This window comes from Tamandua tetradactyla, chromosome 4 (genome assembly GCF_023851605.1).
Source record: "Tamandua tetradactyla isolate mTamTet1 chromosome 4, mTamTet1.pri, whole genome shotgun sequence".
In the NCBI taxonomy this organism is placed as follows: domain Eukaryota; kingdom Metazoa; phylum Chordata; class Mammalia; order Pilosa; family Myrmecophagidae; genus Tamandua; species Tamandua tetradactyla.
Genome location: NC_135330.1, coordinates 168,317,777 through 168,341,909, shown reverse-complemented (window position 1 = coordinate 168,341,909; position 24,133 = coordinate 168,317,777). Strand labels below are relative to the sequence as shown.

Genomic DNA, 24,133 nt, shown 5'->3' with positions numbered 1-24,133 from the left:
TCCCAATTGGCAGGGCTTGGATGATATTTGGTCATCCATTTTGAGTAGAAAGAGAAGTGGCCTGAGGTAATAATATATATGATTTACAGGGTGTGATGAATAGTCTGATTGGTTGATCAGGGAACTAGAAGGTAGGAGACAGGGAGGCCTGAGGAAGAGGCACATGGATATAACTACAGGACTAGCATGCAGATTGAAGATCTTTGTTTTGTAGGACAGTATGCAGATAGAGTATCCACCAGAGAAGAGACAACAGAATGAATGTAAGTAGAATGACTCAACTGATTGACATCAGCTGGCCTCTATCAATGGTCACCCCTGTGCAATGGGCACATAAAGAGCCATGGTGCCAGGGATAGAGGTTATACATGGGCCTCATTCACCAAGGCTGATCTAGCTACTGCCCTGGTGGAATATACAATGTGCCAGCAGCAGAGACCAATGCTGAGCCCCCATGCACCACCATCAACCAGTCATAGAGTGCCAAATGGAGTATATGGGGACCTTTCCACTCTTGAAGGGGCAGCGATTCATTTTAACTGGAACTGATACATATTTCAGTTATAGGTCTGCCTTTACTCTCAACTAGCACCACTATTTGAGGCTTTACAGAGTGTATGGCCTACTGATTGGGATCTCTCATAAATCATGTCAGCAAAGTGGGTGCAACAGTGACATCATCTAGGATACAGTGATCTCACATACCATGTGAATCCAAGAGCTGCCACCTTAGCAGATCAGTGAAACAGCCCATTGAAAGGGGAAGTGAAATATCAGCTTAGAGATGATGCTCTGGAGGGATGGTGCTCTATTCTCTAGGACGCAGAATAACCCCCAAATCAGACACCATCTAGTTGGTGCTGTGCCCCCAACAGTAGAATACATGGACCTTTGAAATAAGAGGTTGAAGGAGATGTGACCCTTTTTACCATCACTCCTAGTGATCCACATTGGGGAATCTGTACTTCCTGTCCCTGCAACTCTAGGTTCTATAGGTTTAGAGCTCATGGTTCACAGAAGGGAAATACCTCCATCAGGAGACATAGCAAAAACCTTTTTTCATTTTAAGTTATAGCTGTTGCTTAGTTATTTTTGGATTCCTTATGCCAAAAGACCAGAAGGTAAAGAAAGGAGTCATTTCTTGGCAAGAGTATTAACCCTGACCATCAGGAAAAGGTAGGGCTTTGGTCACAAAAAGGAGGCAGGGAAGAATATAAACAGCACCCAGGTGATTCACTTGGGTGTCTCTTTGGTATTAGCTTGCCCAATTTCTATGCTAATGGACAACTGCTGCAGACACAGTCGGAGAAGAGCATGGTGTCCAGGGACTCAGACCCCATAGAGATAAGGGTATATACCACTTGACCAAGGGAATCTTCTAGTCAAGGGTGAGGGGAATTTAGAATGGATAGTAGACAAGCGAGAGGAATACCAGTGTGGCCTTGTGACCAACCTCAGTAGAAAGGATACAATTTGTCTTGCTAACTTCCTTTTTAAAAGTTTCCTCCAGGAAAAAAGGACCCATTGAAATTCTGGAGGAGCTGTTCCAAGAACGTATGTAAATCAAGATCAAAGCAGTACAAGGGATGGAATGCAGTAGATGCTGTGGTGTGCAGACCAGATTCCCCACCTCCTTCAGGATGGAGCACTCAATCATGTTGGCATCTGATAGTTCTCCAACGAAAACCTTTCTGTGGAAAGGCTGCATCTGAAGAGAAGCAATCTAAGATCATGCCTCCTTCCTAGGGGAAATCTACATCTGATGACTGGTTGTTGTTGTGGGTGATGGTTAAAGTTTTAGCTGCCTGCCCCAATCTGGGAAAACCTGGAAGGGCTATCCCAGCGCCATAGCTCTCGATAAGATTTGCTGAGGCCTTTGTTGTAATTGCAGTTCACTTTTTCCTCTCTGTCCAATCTTGCTTCCTTCACTGCTCTTCTGCCAAAGAGGTTAATCCTGAGAGCATTTTCCAATAAACTTCCTGCACAAAAATCTTCCTGGGGAAGCCAATCATGGGAAATATCCCTTCCCTGGTTTTTCAGATCCATAGCTATTATATGGGGATCTCCCTCCAAAGTCACTTTAGACAATATCTTTCCTCCAAATCTGTTTTTTTGATATTGGTGAAATGGTACATCATCAATCTATCCCATTATCTAAGCCAGAAAATTCAAACTCATCCATTACTTCTGTCTCTCTTTCATAATCTCTGTTCTTTCACTTGGAAAATATTTATGCTTATATTACTTGCTCAGCATTTTTGAGACTGATACCTCTAAGCTGTCATACCTTTTATTCTGTGGCTATTTCCCTTGCAGGATCTACTGAAAAACAAGGTTTAGTTCATACCCTGTGTTCAACATAGATATAATTTTTCTCTTTTAGGACTCACCCATTAACTTGCCCTCAGCTCTCATCTCTACAATGTTGACTCTGGGATTTACATCTCCAGCTTTGAATTCTCAAAGCTGTGTCAATCCTCCATCTTTGACTATATGATGGATATCTATATTATATGTTTCAGAGTCACCTCAAATTCAAATAACTAAGGCAGCAACAACTTTTGCTCATTCTTCTCTTTTCCCTAAAGACTTGGTGCATTGAGGAGGGTTTTCCTTCCTTCCACCCCAGATATAAATCCTGGGCCTCATACCTACAATGGGACTCCAGAGAGTCAATACCTGATTTCATTTCTCTAAGTCATTAGAGACCTGCCTCCCGTATCCACATGTGGACAGGAGATATGAAAATGCCAAGAAAGAATAGTCTTGTTTCTTACTACCCCAAACAGTAAAGAAGATGGAGACAAGAAATGAAGAGCCAATTGAGCTGGATCACAAAAGTGTCAAAGAAAGACCAGGCCTGTGGTTCTAGCCTGATGTACAGTAATCTACCCAACCCTGCCTCCCTTAGAAGACAAGTGTCATAATGAATATTTAGATACAGCTGTATTTGTAGATAAATGATTCACAGTTCCTGATTATTGATAAGGTTGTTAAGAAAACAGAGCATTTATTTGTTTTACTCATTGACTGTTTCCTCAAAAATTTTCTCATCTTCATATTCTCTCTATTTCAACAAAGGAAAATCAAGAAGTTTTACATTTGCTCTCCACTCCAGGGCACATAAGCATTTTTAACAGGAAGACACTGTGGCTTTTACAAGATTATAAAAACAGATAAATATCACATCTTGTTAACTAGGTTGGTGTTTCTCTAAGAAATAATGCTTATTTAATATAACTGGAACAAAAATGTCCAGTTTGGCCAATCTTTTAGCTGCAATTTATTTCTTTACCTGTTAAGAAAACTAAGAATAGCCACATCTGAGAATTACATTCTGTTTGGAAACGTCAAAATCTGCATTGCAGTGCACAAGACTAAAATGAGATCTCTACCACACATACAATCACAGAGGAAAAATTCATTTAGGATATTTAAAAATTTTTAATTGTTATCATTATTTACCTGCTGCTGTCTTTGTCGCCTCACTTGTGCAAACTGAGAGAGCATCAGCTGACGATCAAGCAGCTCCATTCTTTGTTGTCTCTGGATGTCTACTGTTGCTCCCATTCCGATTCTGGCTTCGTTGGTGGGTTCGGAAGACGAAAATATGGGTTCAAGTGTCCAAGAAAATAACATTGCCACCCAGCGGGGGATGCAGAGCACCTGATGAACTTTTAACACACTGTTGTTGTAGCAGATACCAGAAATCTAAAAGAAAAAATGTAACTTTAAAGCTGTAATAACACTGAACATATTTAATTCAGAAATCAGTGACCACAAAACCCATTTTGGGGGGTGGGGGGCAGTACTACTTAACATGATATTTTTCTTAGTTTTAGCAGTGTTAAAGGTGATAACCAAAAACCTATACCAAGTTGCAGAATATAAGGAGTACAAATCAGCAAACAATTTAATCATTAAAATCTATTTTTATTAAATTATAAGGAATAGAAAATCCTAACCACTCATCATTCAAAGTCCTGATAAAATATTTAAAAAGCCAATGTCTTCATTTGAAAAAAAAAATAAAAAATCTGATTATCAAAACACTTTCACACTGTACTAAGTCTGTGGTTACTCTACTGGCAGATGGCCATCAGAGACAGCAGCAGAAAACAACTTTAATGTTCAATGGTCTTACTCAGTCTCATAACAAATTTATCAGAAAATAAAGACAATCTAAAATCTTTGCTTTTTTATATACTATTTTAATCAGTATTTAAGTATTATTTTTTCTAGATTTTAAATTCCATACCCAATATTAGTTAACAATTAATAATTCTATTAATAAACAAACCTATTTTTCAACTTTAAGTTCATTTATATGGCAAAAGAAGTTTAAAGATCCTCAATGATTTTCTAGGAATAAAAAGACTGACTATTCCTTTGTAAAACTTAAAAATAATTTTTTTGTTTTGATTCTTAGGATAAAAGAAGTCATTAATACCAAAGAAGAGAATAACTGAGAAAAGTAGATTTTGATGTTTTATTAGTAAAATTTAAATTAATTCATTTGACAGGAGTTTATTGAGCATTTGATATATATCACACACTGCTCTAGGAACTTAAAATACAGCAGAAGACATGATAAACAAGAAATCTTGCCTTGACTCTATAAGATGCAGTCAATATGAAGGGTAGACAAGTAAACAAAAAATTAATTTCAGAAAAGTTCTATGAAGGATATAGTGACTTGGAGCATGGGCCTTCTTTAGATTGGGTAGTCAAGGAGGCTTTATGAAGAAGTAATACTTGGACAAAAATCTAATGGATGATGGGATGCCAGCGATTTGAAGAATTGGGGGAAGAGCATTTCAGGCCAAGAATACAGAAAATGCAATGTGGGAATAAGCTTGGGAATATTTATTAGACATCCCAGTGGAGTTGCCAAGTGGGCAGTTGGATATTGAACTCAGGAGTACACCAATATTTTGTGGATGAATGGAGTAGAAGACAGTGAAGAAATCTGAGAAGGAGCCGCCAGTAAACAGAAAGAAACTAAGGGAGTAAAGAATTACCAAAGCTAAGGGAAGAGGGTGCTTTAAGATGGGAATGGTTAGCTATGTCTCATGTAGCTGGGAGTTCAAATAAGATAAAGGGAGAGAAATGGCCATTGGACTTGGCAGAATGGAGGCCTTTGATGACCTCACAAGAATAGGTACGGTGCCGTGGTGAGGGTAGACAGGTTGAGTAGGCTGAAGAGTGAATGGAGAAAGACTTCTAGCTTCCAATAATGTCCTTGTCCCGTCTCTCAAAAATACTACAAAACAACAAAGAATACAGAAACAGAAGCAAACTCCATTTTCAGTGACACTAGAAAGTACTTCTAATCTTGAACCACAATACAAACATGGAAAGTATATCAAGTGATTATCCATCATTTAGCGTAAGGGAAGAAGGGTAAACCTGAATGTCCGTAGAGGGCTTTGTGAGACTCAGAAAGACTCAGAGGTTAGAGGCACCAGGTACTGTGGAAGTCAGGAGTAAAGTGAAGAATTACTTGTCTGTATAAGAAGCACCTCAATTCCTCTGCTAACTCAGCATAGTCAAGTATCTACACTGTCCTCTGCAATGAAAAGGTGAAGGCTCTGGAAGGCATGAACCAACGAGTCTCTGAAATGGGGTAGAGCAGCCACAGAGGTGAGGCATGGGTCTCTAAACAGGTGGAACACGTAAAGAACTGTGAAGACCCCAATGTACATCTCTTAGGTGTTCCAGAAGAAAATAGAGGGAATACAGCAAGGATGGGTGGTGGTGTGACTTTATTCAAGCAGACAGTAGTTAAGAGTTCTCCAGAATTAATAAGGGATATAAATCCTTAGATTGAAAATGCAGGAGTCCCAAGAAGAAGAATAAAATGAAATTTACACCCAGATCCATTGTAGTAAAACAAAGAAAGAAATTCTTTTCAGCATCCAGAGAGAAAATACACATTACCCAGAAAGGAAAAACAATTAATTACAGGCATATAACAAAATAAATAAATAAATAAATAAATAAAGATACCTAGAACAGGTAGATGAAAAATAATTAAAATATCAATTTTCACCAAATTGATACGTAAATTTAATATAATTCCCAATAAAATCATAATACAGTTTTCTTGTTGGAACTTAAATGCTGATCTTGTTTCATGTGGAATATTTAAGGTTTAGATTAAATAAATATATATATATATATATAGAGAGAGAAAGAAGCAAGACCTAAACAATCACATACATTATGATTCCATTTTTGTAAATGGTTATATTTAAACTATATATTAAGTAGTAAAACTATAAAGCAAAACAAGAAGGTGACTACCATATATGCCAGCATAGTGGTCTAGGAGGGAAGTGATGCCAAAGGCTTTGGCAGCTGGCAGTATTCTCTCTTTTTTTTTCTTATTGAGGTATCATCACACACAAACAGTCCATTCACAGTATTCAAGCAATGGCTGACAATATTTTCACATAGTTGTGTATTCATCACCATAATTTTTTTAGAACACTTACATCACTTCAAAAAAAAGGAATAAAAAGGAAAAACTCATATATCCCATACCCCTCCCTCTCATTAACTACTAGTACTTCAATCTACCTAATTTTTTAATCCTTTATTCCGCCCTATTATTTATATATTTATTTTTCCTTATTTTTTAATCATCTGTCCATACCCTGGATAAAAGAGTATCAGAAACAAGGTTTTCACAAACAAACGATCACATTTTAAAAGTTTTATTGTTTTCACAAAAAACCACATGTAAAAGCTATTCTTCAAGAATCAAGACTACTGATACACAGCTTAACAGTTTCAGGTACTTTTTCCTCTAGCCACTACAATACACCATAAACTAAAAAGGGATATCTATATAATGCATAGGAATAACCTCCAGGATAATCTCTCAACTCTGAAAACTCTCAGCCTCTGAAACTTGATTTTGTCTCATTTGTCTCTTCCCCCTTTTGGTCAAGAAGGCTTTCTCAGTTCCTTGATGCTGGGTCCCCGCTCATCCTGGGAGTCCTGTTTCACATTGCCAGGGAGATTTACACCCCTGGGAGTCATGTCCCATGGTGGTGGTGGTGGGGGAGAGCAGTGAATTCACCTGCTGAACTGGCTTAGAGAGCGAGGCCAGAGTTTCTCTGGGGGTGACTCTTTGGCACAATTATCAGTAGGTTTAGCTTCTCCTTTGCAGGAATAAATTTCATAGGGGCAAACCCCAAGATTGAGGGCTCAGCCTATTGAACTGGTTGTTCTTACTGCTTGTAAGAATATCAGTAATTCCCTAGATGGGGAAGCTTAATATTTCCTCTTTTCTCCCCAGTCCCCCAAGGGGACTTTGCAATACTTTTTTATTCTCTGTCCAAATTACTCTGGAGTATATCGGGGTATCATACTAATCCATACAATCCAACAAGATCTCATGCCCTATTCAAGATTCCATATAATTAAGGTGTTCAAATACACTGACCATATAAGTTAAAGTAGATAATGCACAACCCAAAATATAAATTTTGCACCAAATAAACATCTCTCCCTTTGGTCTCACACAGTTAAGTTTTAAAATATGGATCATATCATCCTTTGCCCTGAATTCTGATTTACCTAGTCTTATCCAGATCTTCCATCATATCTGTAGTCGAAGCCTGATCGCTTTTCCAACTTTTTAACAGTTGCTATACAGGGTAATGCTGACTTTCATAGTTTCAGAGTTCTAACTCTGAGTCTCAGGTATCACATACATACCCAAAGTTGTGTATAACCTGGAATGACCAGGTAATACACAAATAGCTCAGTATCTCAGAATTTAGAAATAACAGTTTTAACTCCAGATTAGATGTGACTGCTCTAATAGCTTACAATCAAGGACCTTTACAACAGGCCCAAACCTGATAATCCATGCTCTTCACTTCGTTTCTCCATGTTTGCCTATTATAGTTAGTTCATACGAGTGAGGCGTGATAATATTTGTCTTTTTGTTTCTGACATTTCATTCAACATACTGCCCTAAAAGTTCATTCACCTAGTTGCATGCCTCACAACTTCATTCTTTCTTGCAGCCGCTCAGTAGTTGATCGAATGTATACACCACAGTTCCCCTTTCCATTTCTTAGTCGTTGCAGCCTTAAGTCACCTCCATCCAATGCAAATCGTGAACAGGCAGCACTCTGACTGGTCGTGCCATACGAGTGTGTTCAATTTATAGTAATTTACACAGCTCTGTGAAATTCATATTTCTGTATGCATTATACATTAAAATCAAAAGTTAAAAAAAAAAAGAAGGGATACAGAATAGGCAAGGTAATTTTAAAGAGGGGAATTTATGGCAGATCAGACTTCAAGATAAAGTTTAAATAATTAGGGTTAATCAAACAGAAAAGAAAAAGAGCCTAGAAACAGACTATTGAATGTATGGGCCCTTGGGGCTATATGACAAATCTGGGCAAATTAAAGGTGAAAAGACATACTACATATACATAAAGAAAAAGAGAAAATCAGCCCACTTCCTGATATCTATGTATAAACACCTGATGGATTAAGGATACAAATATATTTTATAATACTGTAAATCTTCTTGAAGAAAATAATAGAAGGAACATTATTTTGACATTGGGATTGGGAAGGATTCTTTAATGCACCTTTACTGAGATATATTCACATATCATATGATCATCCACAGCATACAATCAATGGTTTACACATACAATCAATGGTTTACAGTATCAACATATAATGATGCATTCATCACCACAATCAATTTTTGAACATTTTCATTACTACAAAAAAAAGAATAAAAATAAAAAAGAACACCCAAAGCACCCCATACCCTTTCCCCTTCCTGCTGTTTATTTATTTTTGTCTTTATTTTCCTACTCATCTGTCCAAACACTGGAATAAGGCAGCCTCAGTCACAGGGTTTTCACAATCACACGGTCACACTGTGAAAACTAGATGGTTCTACAATCACCTTCAGTAATCAAGGTTTCTGGATTACAGTTCAACAGTTTCAGTTATTTCCTTCTAACTATTCCAATACACTAAAAACTAAAAAGGGATATCTATATAATGCATAAGAATAACCTCCAGAATGACGTCTCAGTCCTATTTGAAATCTCTTAGTCATTAAAACTTTGTTTCATTTCTCTTACCCCAGATTTACACCTCTGGGAGACATAACCTACATGGGGTAGTGGGGAGGGCAGTGAGTTTACCTGCAGAGTTGGCTTAGAGAGAGGCCAGATTTGAACAACAAAAGAGGTTCTCTTGGGGTGCCTGTTGGCATAATTATCAGTAGGCTTAGCTTCTCCATTGCAGAAATAAGTTTCACAGGAGCAGACCCCAAGATCAAAGGCTTGGCCTATTAAATTGGTAGTCCCCAATACTTACGGGAATATCCGGAATTCCCCAGGTGGGGAAGTTGAATATTTCCACATTTCCCCCCAATCCCTCAAGGTACTCTGCAAATATTTTCTATTTTCTGCCCAGATTACTCTGGGATGTATCAGGGCATCACACTAACCTGTACAAACCAACAAGATCTCACTCCCTATTCAAGGTTCTGTGTATTTATGGTGTTCAAATAAATTTACCATAGAAATAAATTAGATAGTGTGTTACAGGACATATAAATTTTGTACCAAAAACATCTCTTCCTCTAGTTTTACAGCTGAAGTTTTAAAATACAGTCAATATCATCCTTTACTCTTTAGTCTGATTTACCTTAGTCTAACTAAATTAACTTCATGCATATTTCTAATTGAAGTCTGACCTCTTTTTCAGCTTTTTAAACAGTTGCTGTAAGGAGTAATGTTGACTTTCATAGCTGCAGAACTCTAGCTCTGAGTCTAGGGTGTCACACAGATACACCAAGTTCTAGGTAACAACCAGGTTATTCACAAAGCACTCAGCACCTCAGAATTTAGAAATAATTGTTACAATTCAGGAATATATATGATTGCTTTAAGAGTTTACAATCTAGGTACATTTACAATAAGCCTTCCCCTGACAATCTATGCTCTCGAATTCAATTCTCAGAGTCTGCACATGTAGTCCATATTAGTGAGGGATTATAGTATTCGTCTTTTTGTTTCTGGCTTATTTCACTCAACGTAGTGTCCTCAAGGTTCATTCACCTAGTTGCATGCCTCACAACATCATTTCTTCTTGTAGCTACTCAATATTCCACTGTATGTATGCACCACAGTCTGTCCTTTCTAAGTCGATGTACCCTTAGGCCAGTCCATCCATTGCAAATCACGAATAATCCCACCATAAAAACCAGTGCGCTAATGTCTATTTGTGTCCATGCTTTCAGTTCTTCCAAGTATATACCTAATAATGGGGCTACTGGACCATATGACAACTCGATTCCTAACCTCCTGCGGAACCACCACACTGCCCTCTGAGGGGCTGCACCATTCTACTTCCCTACCCATAATGAATAAGTATATCTGTCTTTCCACATTTTCTCCTAGCACTTACATCTTTCTGTTTATTTTTTAAACAGTTTTATTCACAAACAATACAATCCATCCTAAGTAAAGAATCAATGGTTCTTGGTATAATCACATAGTTATACATTCACCACAACAATTTATATGAGGACATTTCCATTTCCTCTGCAAAGAAAGAAGAGGGGAAAAAAAAAGAATAAAAAATAAAATGAAGAGAAGAAACACCACCACCACCACCAAGAACCCCTCCCTTATATCCCCCTTTTACTGATATTTAACTTGGATATTTATAATAATGTTCCTGTTAACTAATAGACCCTAGTTTAAATTGATTGTCTTTTTTTCATATATCATCCCATTTTCAACACCTTGCAATGCTAATATTCATTTGTTCTTCCTCATTTAAAAACATTCTTATATTTGTACATTTAATCACCATCATTGTCCACTCTCGGCTTTGCTAAGTTATACACTCCCAGTCTTTATCTTCTATCTTTCCTTCTGGTGTCATATGTGCCCCTAGCCTTCCTCTTTCAACCATACCCACACTCAGTTTTGTTCAGTGTTCTTACAATATTGTACTACCATCAGACAGTATTGTGCTATTCACTTCTAGATTTTTACTATCAATCCTGTTGAATATTCTGTCCTCCTTCAGCACCAAATGCCCAATCACTACCCTCTTTCTATCTCCTGATAACCTGTGTTCTCAACTTTAACTTTCAGAGTTCACTTACTAATGTCAGTTTATATTAGTAAGACCATACAGTAGTTGTCCTTTTTGTTTCTGGCTAATTTCACTCAACATAATGTCCTCAAGGATCATCGATGCTGTTGCATGTGTCATTACTTTATTCTGTAACCTTACTGGTAGTCTTTATTTCTACACTCTTCTCCAAACAGCTCTCTCCTGTCTTTTCCTATCTGCCTGTAGCATTCCCTTTAGTATTCCTTGTAGAGCAGGTCTCTTGTTCACAAACTCTCTCAGCGTCTGTTTGTCTGAAAATATCTTAAACTCTCCCTCATTTTGATGGCTTTGCTGGATATAGAAATCTTGGTTGGCAGTTTTTCTCTTTCAGTATCTTAAATATATCATACCACTGCGTTCTCATCTCTGTGATTTATGCTGAGAAATCCACACACAGTCTTACCAAGTTTCTCAAACATGAAGTGGATCACTCACTTTCTCTTGCTGCTTTCAGAATTTTCTCTGTCTTCGACATTTTACAACCTGATCAGTCAGTGTCTTGAAGAAGGTCTATTCAGATCTATTCTGTTTGGGGTACACTGCACTTCTTGGATCTGCAACTTTATGTCTTTCATAAGAGATGGGAAATTGTCCGTGATTATTGCCTCCATTGTTCCTTCTGCCCCTTTCCCTTCCCTTCTCCTTCTGGGACATCCATCACACATTTATTTGCGTGCTTCATGTTGTCATTTACAATTCTCTGAGACCCTGCTCCATATTTTTCCATTCTTTTCTCTATCTGTTCTTCTGCGTGTAGGATTTCAGATGTCTGGTCTTCTAGTTCACTAATCCTTTCTTCTGCTAATTCATATCTGCTGTTGTAAGTCTCCATTGTGTTTTTTATCTCTTTTATTGTTCCTTTCACTCCCATAAGTTCTGCTATTTGTTTTTCAAGTTTTTGAGTTCTTCTTTATGGTCGTCCAATGTCTTCTTTACTGTCCTTTATCTCTTTTGCCATATCTTCCCTCAATTTGCTGATTTGATTTTTTTTATTAGCATATTTGTTGGAATATCTTTAATTACTTGTTTCAACTCCTATATCTCATTTGAGGTATTAGTTTGTTCCTTCGACTGGGACATATCTTTGTTTTTCCTAGTAGGACTCATAATTTTTGCTGGTGTCTAGAGATCTGCTTTTCTTGATAAATTTATTCTGGAGGTCACTGTCACTCTTTTACCTAGAGTTTTCTTGTTGGTTGGCTTTTTTCTCTATCTGTTCTTTGGCATTCAGATCAATTTATTCTAGACTTCTAGCACAGCTTCTGTTTAATTGATCAGAATTTTTCAGCTCTTGTTTTTCTGGTTCTTTCCTTGCCTATATGGAACCCTTTTTTTTTTTTTCTTTTCTTTTTAGGAGGATCTCCCCAGATATGACTAACTCCAGCCCAGAAAGGCCCAGGTCTCAGGAAGAGTGTGTAATCAGTATTGGGTTTCCCTGAGGATGAGATCCAGTTGGTTGTCAAACTTTCCTGTGAAGTCTCTGGATCCTGTGCTTTTCCTATCCTAGCCAGCAGGTGGTACTTGTCAGACCTCAGCTCCCTACCAATGCAAAGTGGTACGGTACCTCTAATTCTTGGCAGACCTTGTCTCTGCCAGGGACATGGTCGAGACAAGGCTGAGGTAGAAGGCAAGCTTACGCTATTTCTGATTTCCAGCCCCTGGGTCTGAATTCTCTAAAGGAGTGCTGCCACATGAGCTGGTCTGCCCCACCTTTTCTTGGGGGAAGATAGCTCTTTAGGGAATTATTTTTACACTAGTTACTTTGTCCCTCAGACCTCTCTTAATTCCACCCTTGCCTGGGTCAGTGCTGAAAATGGAAAATGACTAAGGCTTTCACTAATAAGCTATTTAGAATAGTTAAAAACAAATCCTTTTCAGAGCCAGCCCCTAGCCCCCAAGATTCAACCAGTCAAGAGCTGGAGTTGGTACCTGGCTCTATGTGCCCCTTTTCTTGGTATTCTAAGCTCCGCTGACTCTGAAAGCCTCTGATTTTTTTTTTGGTTTGTTTGTTTGTTTTCCATCAGCCCTGCCTCTTCTCTGCGAGGAGAGACCTCAGAGTTCCTTTCCTCTTTGCTCTGGGTTTACTTGTGCTTGAAGCTTGTATTTAGCAGTCCAAATTTGTTCATTAAAACTGCAACTGGAGCTTCATAGAGCTACCTTTCCTTGCTTCAAGTAGAGATTGTGTCTTTCTCCCACAGGGAGAATGCTGAATGTAATAGTGAGGAAGTGGAAACGAAGTGTCTCCCAGTAGAGAAAAGGCTAAAGAATAGCTTATTTGTAAAAGGGAATAGTACACAGCAGTTAAAATAAACTCAACATATGGGAGCATTAATAAGTTTACATGTTGAAAATGTAAAGTTCATATATATGAAAGCCATCACATATTGTATTTATCTTTCAAAACCTAAAATAATAAGATATACTGTTTATGGATACATACATTTATAGGCAAAGTATGAAATCATGGAGAGTGGTTTCTTCTGCTGTGGGATTATAGTGTGAGTAGCATGTTTGGAGGTAGCAGCATTATCTATAACATATTTCTTTATCAAACATAGGGATTATGGAATAAATCTGGCATGCACACATAAAAAGAACTAGAGGTAAGGAAGCAGCAATTCCTTTTCTGAAATTTTGGTAGGAAAGTGAAAAGAAAAACAGGTTTATTTAACAGCATATGTAAACTGATATTGCTGAAGATAGCAAAATATTGCTATTAACATAAAAATATACAGATTTTTATCAAGTACAAAATTAAATATTTTTATTTTAGTTTCTAAAAGGGTTGAACAGAAATTATCAAGAAAATTGGAAAACTTTGAATGATTAATGTTCTTTTGAATCAATACTTAAAAAGTACTTTTGGCAACAAGAAATAAAAAATTATCATTTCACCAGCAACATACAAGGGTTCCAGTTGTTCTACATTTGGTATTGTTAGACTTTTTAATATTAGCCACTTTAGAGTATAAATTGTAGTTTTAACTTGGATTTCCCTGATGCATAATGTTGAACATCTGTTCCTGGACATATTGGCATTTTGCGTATTTTCTTCTGTGAAATGTCTGCTCAAATCTTTGTCCATTTTTTAAATGGGATGTTTGCTGTCTTATTACTGAATTGTAATTATTCTTTATATATATAAAGAATATATATATTATAATAATATATGTAATATATATATATATATATTCAGATATATGTACTGCAAATATTTCCTGCAAGCCTATGGTTTGCCTTTTCATTTTATTAAAGGAGTCTTTCAAAGAGAAAAATTTTACTTTGATAAAATCCAATTCATCATTTTTTAAGATAGTTTCCGCTTTTGGTGACCTAAAAGATCTTTCCTTACCCCACAGTTACATATATTTGTCTATATTTTCTTATAGAAATTTTACAGATTTACCTTAACATTTAGGCCAAAGATGCACTACATGTCACTTTTTGTGTGTAGTGTGAGGTTATTTTCATGGTCAAGGTTCATTTGTATTTTATAAGGATACCTGTTTCGATACAACTTACTGGAAAGACTATTATTTTCCTATTGAATGATAATGGCATGGTTGTTGAAATCAATGGAATATATACGTTAAAGTCAATCTCTGAACTCTCTGATCGTTCACTTATATGACTATCCTTACGTGAATACCACGCTGTTTAGATTACTGTGGTTTTATAATAAGTCTTGAAATAAGGTAGCATAAATCTCTAACATTATTCTTTTTCAAAACTGATTTGGCTATTCCAGGTCCTTTGCATTTCCATATAAGTTGTTTTTAATAAGACTGTAATCTATATATTTTTAAAAGCCTATTGAGATTTTGATGGTGATTGCAGGGTACTTTTCCTTGTGATTACTTCTTTGACAAATTGGTTGTTTTAAAATGAATTAATTTTCACATATTTTTGAATTTTCCATTTCTCCCTCTGTTACTGATTTCTAGCTTCATTCCATTGTGGTTGGTGAAGATAACATTGTTCTGCTTTGACCCCATTCCAGTGATTCACTCTTGCCTTCTCCTGTTCAGACCTTAACTTACTCAGGCTGTCTCCAGCTCAACTGCCAGGGATAAGCAAGGCATGACCGGCCACGTGAAATGCTAGGTGGTCTATGGCAACGTTTAAGCAGTGGGACAAAAGATACGGTTAGGAAGAGCAAACAACATGAGCGACATTCAGGAGTTATCTGCTTCTACCTTCCTTGATATAGGAAACCACACTCTAAATTAGTTTAATTCTAACTGCTATTCTTCTTTGCCATTGGTCTTGGCTAACCCTCCTTCTACACCCAAAGTAGACACCACTGATGAAATCACACAATGGGTTCTGATAAGAGACATTTGATTCTTCTTTTTCCTCTGTGCAAAAGAAGAAACCCCACCCCCTACCAGATGTGAAAAGGCCTCTTCAGAAAAGTTCTGATAAAAGGTGCAAACATTTTTATTTCCATAAATATTTGCATAGCTCATTTTATTGTGCTTCATTTTATTGCACTTCACAGATAATTGCGTTTTTTACCAATTGAAGGTTTGTGGCGATCTTGCATGGAGCGAATCTATTGGCAACCTTTTCCAACAGCATGTGCTCACTTGGTGCCTGTGTCACATTTTGGTAATTCTTGCAATAGTTCAAACTTTTCATTATTATTATATTTCTTATGGTGATCTGTGATCTTTGATGTGACTACTGTAATTGTTTCGGGGTACCACAAACTGTATCCATATGAGACAGTTAACTGTGTTTAAGTGTTTAAATGAAAGGGAGAGACGTCCCTCACTTTAAATAAAACGCTAGAAATAATTAAGCTTAGTGAGGAAGGCATGTCGAAAGCTGATACAGCCTGAATTCAAGCGAGGTGTCTTGTGCCAAACAGTTAGCTGGAGCTAGAATTGGAACATTTTCAGTAGCAGAGATCAGGAATCCTGGCTAAATAAAGGGAGAAAGAGGTCAGAACCAGAGAGTGTTCTCGGCTGCACATAGTTGAAAGCCTAGGCCAAAAACAGGTCATGGGTCTGGTTATGGGTAGAGTTCCCCACATGTCAAAAATAGAAGTTATTACCTCATGAATCTGAGAATGTAAAACTCAACAGGAAATTGTTTTGCTTCAGGCTTAACAAACATGGACATCAATTACACATTTATTCAGATGTTAAGTCCTTTTAGAAAGGTAATCATGAAATAACTCATCAGGCAAATAAAGAACTTAATTTGCTGAATGGAACACATGCAAAACACTTGAAATTATAGAGAGAAAACCTCAACTGTCATCTGGTCAGTCTTTGTTCAATATTAGCATGAAACCACGATGGGCCAAAGTGAGAAACCATGATCTGGCAACGACACAGGTATTGAGCCCTTTCTGGACAACTGTGGCCGAACACAAGTCAAGAAGACAAACTTCAACTGCTAGAATCCTGTGTACCATCATCCCAATATTCAAGGAACCAATCATCCAATGGGACAAAAGCACAAATACAAGTTATTTATTCATTCAGTAAACATTTACTGAAAAACTACTTTGTGCCAGGTACTGTTCTAAACACTGGGATATAGTAAGGAACAAACAAACCTCTCTGCTTAATGGATCTTTTATTTTTTATTCCTTCTTCATTGAAGAATGATTAAGAAAGAAAAAAGGAACTTTCAAAATTTCTTATGTTATCACTTAAGGAATATGGATGCAAACAAGGGATGTCCAATATTATATTCGTTATATGTGATTACTATAAAACTATTGTTCTTTTTACAATAAACAGAACCATATGGCTTTGACCACATGACAGTAAGATTCTTGTTGTCTTGTTCTTTGTTAAGTGTAAAAGAAATTCAGATTGAGCTCTCTATAGCTCTCAAACCTCTTTTAAATGTGGGAAGAGAAATTATATTAACCTAAGATTTTCCTTTTGGAGAATCATGTACCAGGTGGATTTAAGTTAAATGCATAAAACAGAAAAACCTCAAACAACAATGGCTTAAACACTAAACAAATTTATTTTTCCCTTAAGTTTAAAAAAGCTTCACAATTAACTATTCTAGGCAGCAGGGTGAAGATACAAATAGACAAACAGACAAAAGGCTACTTTAAGGAGTCTTCTCAGAAGTCTCACTAATCTGGGTATTTACGGCTTACTGGCTAGGAGGCCAGAATACTTAAATCCAAGGAGGACTGAAAAACATTTTTTTCCCAGTAAGGACCATTGCTGCTTCAATCACAACAAGGCTTTTGTAACTAAGGGAAAAATAAATCAGGAGGCAACAAGAGCCTCTGGCAAACGGAAAAAGCCTTAATCAGGTGCTTACATGTAAACACTTGCTAATATCTATTTTAACAAAGAGAATATCTCCTTTTGAAATTACATCCACTTAAGAGTATTCAAAAAGCTGAAAATTAAGCAAAAAACGGGCTTTATGTTGAAACTGGCTTCTTACACTGGACTAAAAATAATAAGCTAAAAGTGAATGTGAAGATCTAGAAAGATGCATTTATAGATGCAGACTCATTGGCACAAAACTCAATGTTGAAAAATTCAACTTTCAATCTAAATCAGGAATGAAGCCAGGATGCCCACTTTCACCACTTTTACTTAACATTGTACTTGAGATCTTAGCCAGTGCAACAAGGGAAGAAAAGCAAAGGCACAGATTGGAAAATAAGATGTGAAACATATAAACAAATAAAACATATTTCTTGAAGACATAATCACATATGTAGAAAATTCTAAGAAATCCACAAAAAAGCTAACAGAACTACCAGATTTAGCAAAGTTGCAGGATACAAGAGCAATATATAGAAATCAACTATTTTTTTATTAGCAAGTGAAAATAAAAGTCATAAAACAACTCCATTTAATATATCATAAAAAAACACAAGTACTTAGGAATACATTTAATAAAAAATGCACAGACCTGTACAGAGAAAACTAAAAAATTATAAAGGGAAATTATAGATGAGATAAATAAACAAGACATACTATGTTCACGGACCAGATGACTCAATAGTGTTAAAATAGCTGCAATAGTTATTTACTACTGAGTAATAAATCACCCCAAACTCAGTGCCCTAAAACATAAGCATTTATTGTTTCTGTGGGTCAGGATTCTGGGAGCAACTTATTGGGTGGTTATAGGCTCAGAGTATCTCATGCGGTTGTATCAATGCAACCCTGTACTCACTCCGAAAGTTTCAATGGGGCTGGATGATCAGCTTCCAAGGCAGGTGGCAAGTTATTGCTGATTGTACGTAAGAGACCTCAGTTCCTTGCCATGTGGACCTCTCCACAGGGATGCTTCAGTGTCCTCAAGACATGACATGTGGCTTCCTCCAGAGCAAGTGATCCAAGATGGAGAACAGTGGAAGCAGCAATGTCTTTTATGACCTATCCTTGGGAATCACATTCTATCAGTTCTGCCACATTCTATTCATTTTAAATGAGTTACTAAGTACAGCACATATTCTAGGACAGGCAAATTAAGCCCCATTTCTTGAAGTATAAAATAATTTGTTGGCATATTTTAAAACCCTCACAATGATAATCCTCCTCATGTTGATTTTTAGTTTTAATGCAATCCCAAGCAAAATCTAAACTGTATTTTTATTTTGAAGAAATTACAACCAGACTTTAAAATACAAATGGAAAGGCACTGTTCGTAGAATAAATCAGTTTTTTAAAAAAATAAAACTGGATGATTTTTATATTACCTAATTGTAAGACCTACTATAAAGCTACAATAATCAAGACAATGTGGTATCAGTATAAGGATAGTCACACAGATCATTGGGATAGAAAAGAGAGACAAGAAATAGATGCACACTGGTCAAGTCATTTTCAACCAAGATGCCAAGGTATGCAATGGGGAAAAGAATCTTTCCAACAAATAATAATGGAACAGTAGGACATCCATATGAGAAAAAAATCTCAACGCTTACCTCACAAGAATTTTTCTTATATTGTATCATGGACTAAAATATAACAGGAAAAACTAATACATTATAGAAGAAAATACAGGAAAAAAATCTTCGTGACATTGGGTTAATAAAGCTTTCTTAAACAGGATACCAGAAATATTTAAAAAACACAGATGAAGCTCAAAAGCATCATGTTAAGAAAAAGAAGTAAAGTGGAAAAGACTTTATACTATATGATTATAATATGAAATTCTAGAAAAGGCACAACTACACTGACAGAAAGCAATCAGTGGTTAACTGGGCTTGGCATGTGGATGAGAGGAAGGGAGCAAAGGAACATGAAGTCATTTTTTAGCATGAGGGCATTGTTCTCTGTCTTGATTGGAGTGGTTGTTACATAACAGTTACTAAAATTCATCAACCTGTACACTTAAAAACTTTTACATGAATTTTATTGTATATAAAAAATTTTAATAAACAAAAAAGAGAAAAGAAATACATCACAAAAATGTGAAGATCTAGACACTTAGAGTATCAAAAATGTCTTAAATTTTAATAAAAAGGTAGGATTATATAGAAGAAAAACAATCTTTAGCAACAACCCCCCCGATGACGTTCCCAGCTAAGAGAAACATGAGAAACATTTTAATAACGAGCTATGCTGTTCTTTATAAATAATAAATGAATTCTAAACAACATGCATTGATTTCACCAAAGTCCTTTCCCAGATAGAAATCTCAATAGAACTAGCTCCAAAGAGGAAGTAACACTGGACACTTCTATTGAAAAAAAAAAAACAGTTGAATAGATAATGAAAACCGATTTAAGATTTTCAATCCCTTGAAAGGATAACAATGTAAAGACCCTGGGAAAATGCTCTGCTGCTACAACTGAAATAACAACCTATTGGTAATAATCTAAAATTTAAAGTATGGCTGTTTTCTTGATAATCTCTCCTTATTTCTACCTCTTCTTTCTTTAACCAGTAGCACCACCGACTGAGCTTAATGGATTTTAAATTACCCTTTAAGATTTCTCTAAACCTTTTTTTTTTTTTCATGGGCAGGCACTGGAATCGAACCAGGGTCTCCAGCATGGCAGGCGAGAACTGTGCCTGCTGAGCCACTGTGGCCCTCTAAGCCGTTCTTTTCTTCAGATATTTGTAAATAACAACACCAGAAACATAAGATGAGTTTTCTGTAAGGGAAGTTTGAGCTGCATTATTAATCTGGACGTTAGGGAAGACCAGTAAATACCCTGATGATATTAGAAAAGAAAGTATAGCTATAGGCCAGATTCTGAATACCAGGAGGAAAACAGAGGCTACCAATGAGATAAAAGTTTTCTTGGATATGGTTGGTCCACAGAATTCAGAATTCAGAAGGTTGTTGTTGATAGATGTCTTTCAGGGCCTGTGGGAACTTTTAACACTTCTTTACAGCCAGGATGTTCCGGCAATAAAGAACTCCTCATCTCAGTGATGCAGTTACATACAAAGATCTAAGAAAAGCTTTGTATGTAAGCTCTTTGTGGTTAAAACAGACATGTATGTGAGCCTTGAAACGTGTAGCAGAAAGCACTGGCTCCCACTGGACTGGGAGTAAAGCTCTTGGCCTCTACTACCCATCAGTTTTGTAAACTGAATCTCAATGTTCCCATCTTTAAAATAGGAAGCCTAGGTACTCCACCACCAAAGACATGTCAAAAATCTAGTGAGGGAACACACATTGAAAGCATTCTGACAATCACATAGCGCTCTAGTGTCATAGCACAGAAATCAATAATGTGGTAATACTGATTTTAAAAAAATAAACAATTATTTATACAATATATATAAAATGCCAGACATTGTGGTAGGCATTGGGGATTATAAAGAATAATATATAATTTCTATACTGGAAGTTAGGACTGACTCAGAAAAGGCTTTAGTCAGAACTTAGAAAATAAAAAAAAATAAAAAAGAGTAAAATTTTGCTAGGAGGAAAAGAGATACAGTTGGATGAAACTGCATATAGTTATGTAAACCTAACTTTTGAGTGCATAAGCATTAAAACTAGACTACCCAGCTGCATTTGAATACTGTTTCCATTACTTATCAGTATGTGGTTTTAGTAAAATACTTAATTTAGTAAAATAATTAAATTCTCTGTGCCTCAGTTCCTTCATCTGTGAAAAGGAGATAATAATAGTTTCTACTTCATCCAGTTCTTATAAGAACTAATTAGGTTACTATTTGTTATGCGCTTAGAAAATAACTGTATTAGTAAGCTTTTTTTTTAGATTCTAATGCGATAACAAATTATCCCAAATTTCAGTAACTCTGAATAAAGGTTTATTTTTCTTTCAAGTTTCTTTCAAGCCTGCTCCACATGTTATCTTCACTCTGGAATCTGGGTGGAAGGAACAGCCTCTATCTAGCAGATGCTCTTCTCATGGCAAAGAGATACAGCAATGCTAGAATCACGTAACAGCGCTCTTTCAAAGCTTGTGTTTGGATGGAACATTCATCACTTCTGCTCATATTTTACTGGTTGAAGCTAAGTCATGGAGATAAGCCTGATATACACTGGGGCAGGTAGTACAGTCTCTCCCCAGACAGAGGCCCTGTAGGGAGGGACCCAATAGAGAGGGGTAGCAAATATTTTGAACAAATAATATAATTTAGCACAAATGCCTGGTACACAGTGCCACGAATTTGTGAAAGAAAAATAAATGACAGCACAATGACACAGAATCATGAGACAGGATGAGATGCTTAGAAACAGTAAAACATTCAGTGTATTTGAAGTAAAAGGCACATAGAGGTGAGAATGGTACCTGAGGAGGCCAAATTTTGAAAGCCTTGTAAGGAGGCTAGATTTTGGTGTATAAGTAAGAGACAAGTTGCAGTAATAAAAATTTTATAGCTATGTTTTATAAGCAAAAGAGGCATTTCTGTCTGGCAGCTTCATCATGCCACTGGTATAATTTCATTCATTCTACACTGAATATTTAAAAATCAAATGTCTGCTAGTTATCCCCTCCCTGTATTGTTAAAATAAAAACTTAGGGAATACATGGCTGTGGTAGTTTAGAGATGTTATACACCCCAGAAAAAGCCATGTTCTTTATTTGGGAAAAAAATCTGCAAACCATTAATAAACCTATTTACATATATTAATTATATAAATATTAAAGTTGAAAGAAGTTTTAAAAAGAGATTGGAAAATGAGATTCAGGAATATCCAACTAATGGATAATAGCAAGGCCAGTTAGGGGATCACGCAGATGGATGACATAATTTGAATGAAAATGTTGGAGTCAAAGAAGATCCACTTCTTATCAAATTCTTTTTGTCTCTTCAATTATTTTTTTTTTTTACTGAGATGTAATCATACAAAGTATACAGTAAGTGGTTCATAGTATCATCATAAAGTACATTCATCAGTACGATAGATTTTTGAACACTTTCATTACTCCAAAAACAATAAAAATGAGAATAAAAATTAAAATAAAGTAAAAAAGAGGAGATGCAAGGGTAGTTCAGTGGTGGGATTCTTCCCTGCCATGTGGGAGACACAGGTTTGATTATGGGCCCACGTATTTCCCCCCAAAATAAAAAAATCAATCAATCAATCAACAATGGTGTTGCAATAATGAGACAGTCACACAGAAAAAGAATGAACTGTGATCCCCACCATACCATACAGCATTCCAAAAAAAAAAGAAAAAGTAAAAACAGATATCCAAAGTATCCTGTATCCCCATACCCCCTAATTGCTATTTATATATTTGAAAAGCTGTGTGCTTTTAATCCATCCCTGTGAGAACAGACCTATTGTGGGTAAGACCTTTTGGTTCAATTGAGATGTGACCCAACCCATTCAGAGTGGGTCTTAATGCCTTTACCACGTCTTTATGAGGATAAGAGAAACATCAGCAACATTTAGAGAGAACCATTGAAAACAGAACCTTGGAGAAAAGGACCAGCAGATGTTCCCATGTACCTGTCCATGCGAGAGGAACCTCAATGCCAGCTGCTTTTCCTCAGAAAAGGTATCTTCCTCTTGATGCCTTAATTTGGACATTTTCAGGGCCTTAGAACTGTAAATTTGGAACCTAATAAATTCCCATTGAAAAAGTCACCCCATTTCTGGTATATTGCATTCCAGCAGCTGCAGCAAACCAAAACAATGGCTAACAAAATATTCTTTGCAGCCCTGGTCTAAGTTGCAATTGCCACACAAAGGCAGACTACAGAATGTTTCTTTCAGGCCCAGGATACCTGGCATCAGAAAAGGAAGAGGGGGCACAGGGATAAAAGGGGAGAAGGAGGATATGAATGAATTATGTGTGTGTGTTTTATGTACAATGGACCAATAAACAATCCAGTGTTGGTGTAGAAGGTTATGATTACTGCTTTAATTAAAAAAGGGTAAAAGTGCCCTTTTACTATGGATGTTTTATAAGGATCTACTGGTTATCTTCTAGTTTTGGGTTCATTAACAAACCCAACTAACCTCACAGCTTTAACCAGCCTCGACTTCTCTTTGCAGCTTCCATCCTCATTTATAACAAACTCCTAGAAAATATCATCTAACCCTCTGAAGTTGACCTAGAAGCCCTAGAATAAAATGAACTATCTGACCTGCTATAGCGTACGTCTCTTTGGCCAATCTGGAGAGGAAATCTGTAAAGAATAAGGAATAGAAGAAAAGAAAGCATGAAAGAAGAGAAAGGCATGCCAAAACAGGGGATGGCATAGAGGATCCTTACAAACCATTATCATTCACCCAGGTCAGGGGTTCAAAACTTACTCCCAGGAAAGTGTAAATTCCCACAGTGGATTAACTTTTTCCCTGAATGTTTTATCAGGACTGGGGAAGTCAATCAACATAAGATTGTTTGATCCTTTTTTTTTTTTAATAGTTAGCATAAGACAACGCTTTGTTTTTGTTTTAAAAACTATTGTGAAGGCAAGAGGGAAACACAAATCACAACCCACAACTGAGCCATCCTGACTCCCTCAAGATTGCTCACATTTCCCTTCCTCCTTCATATGAT

At 36.6% G+C, this 24,133-nt stretch overlaps 1 protein-coding gene across 1 annotated transcript in view; it reads right to left on the bottom strand.

Moving 5' to 3' along the window:
* UBAC2 (UBA domain containing 2) overlaps positions 1-24,133 on the bottom strand; it is a 239,940-nt gene that overhangs the window by 49,159 nt on the left and 166,648 nt on the right. Inside the window, exon 7 of the mRNA XM_077158584.1 lies at positions 3,466-3,711. Coding sequence (XP_077014699.1) covers positions 3,466-3,711 — 246 coding nt within the window. The remainder of the gene's footprint in view (positions 1-3,465; positions 3,712-24,133) is intronic.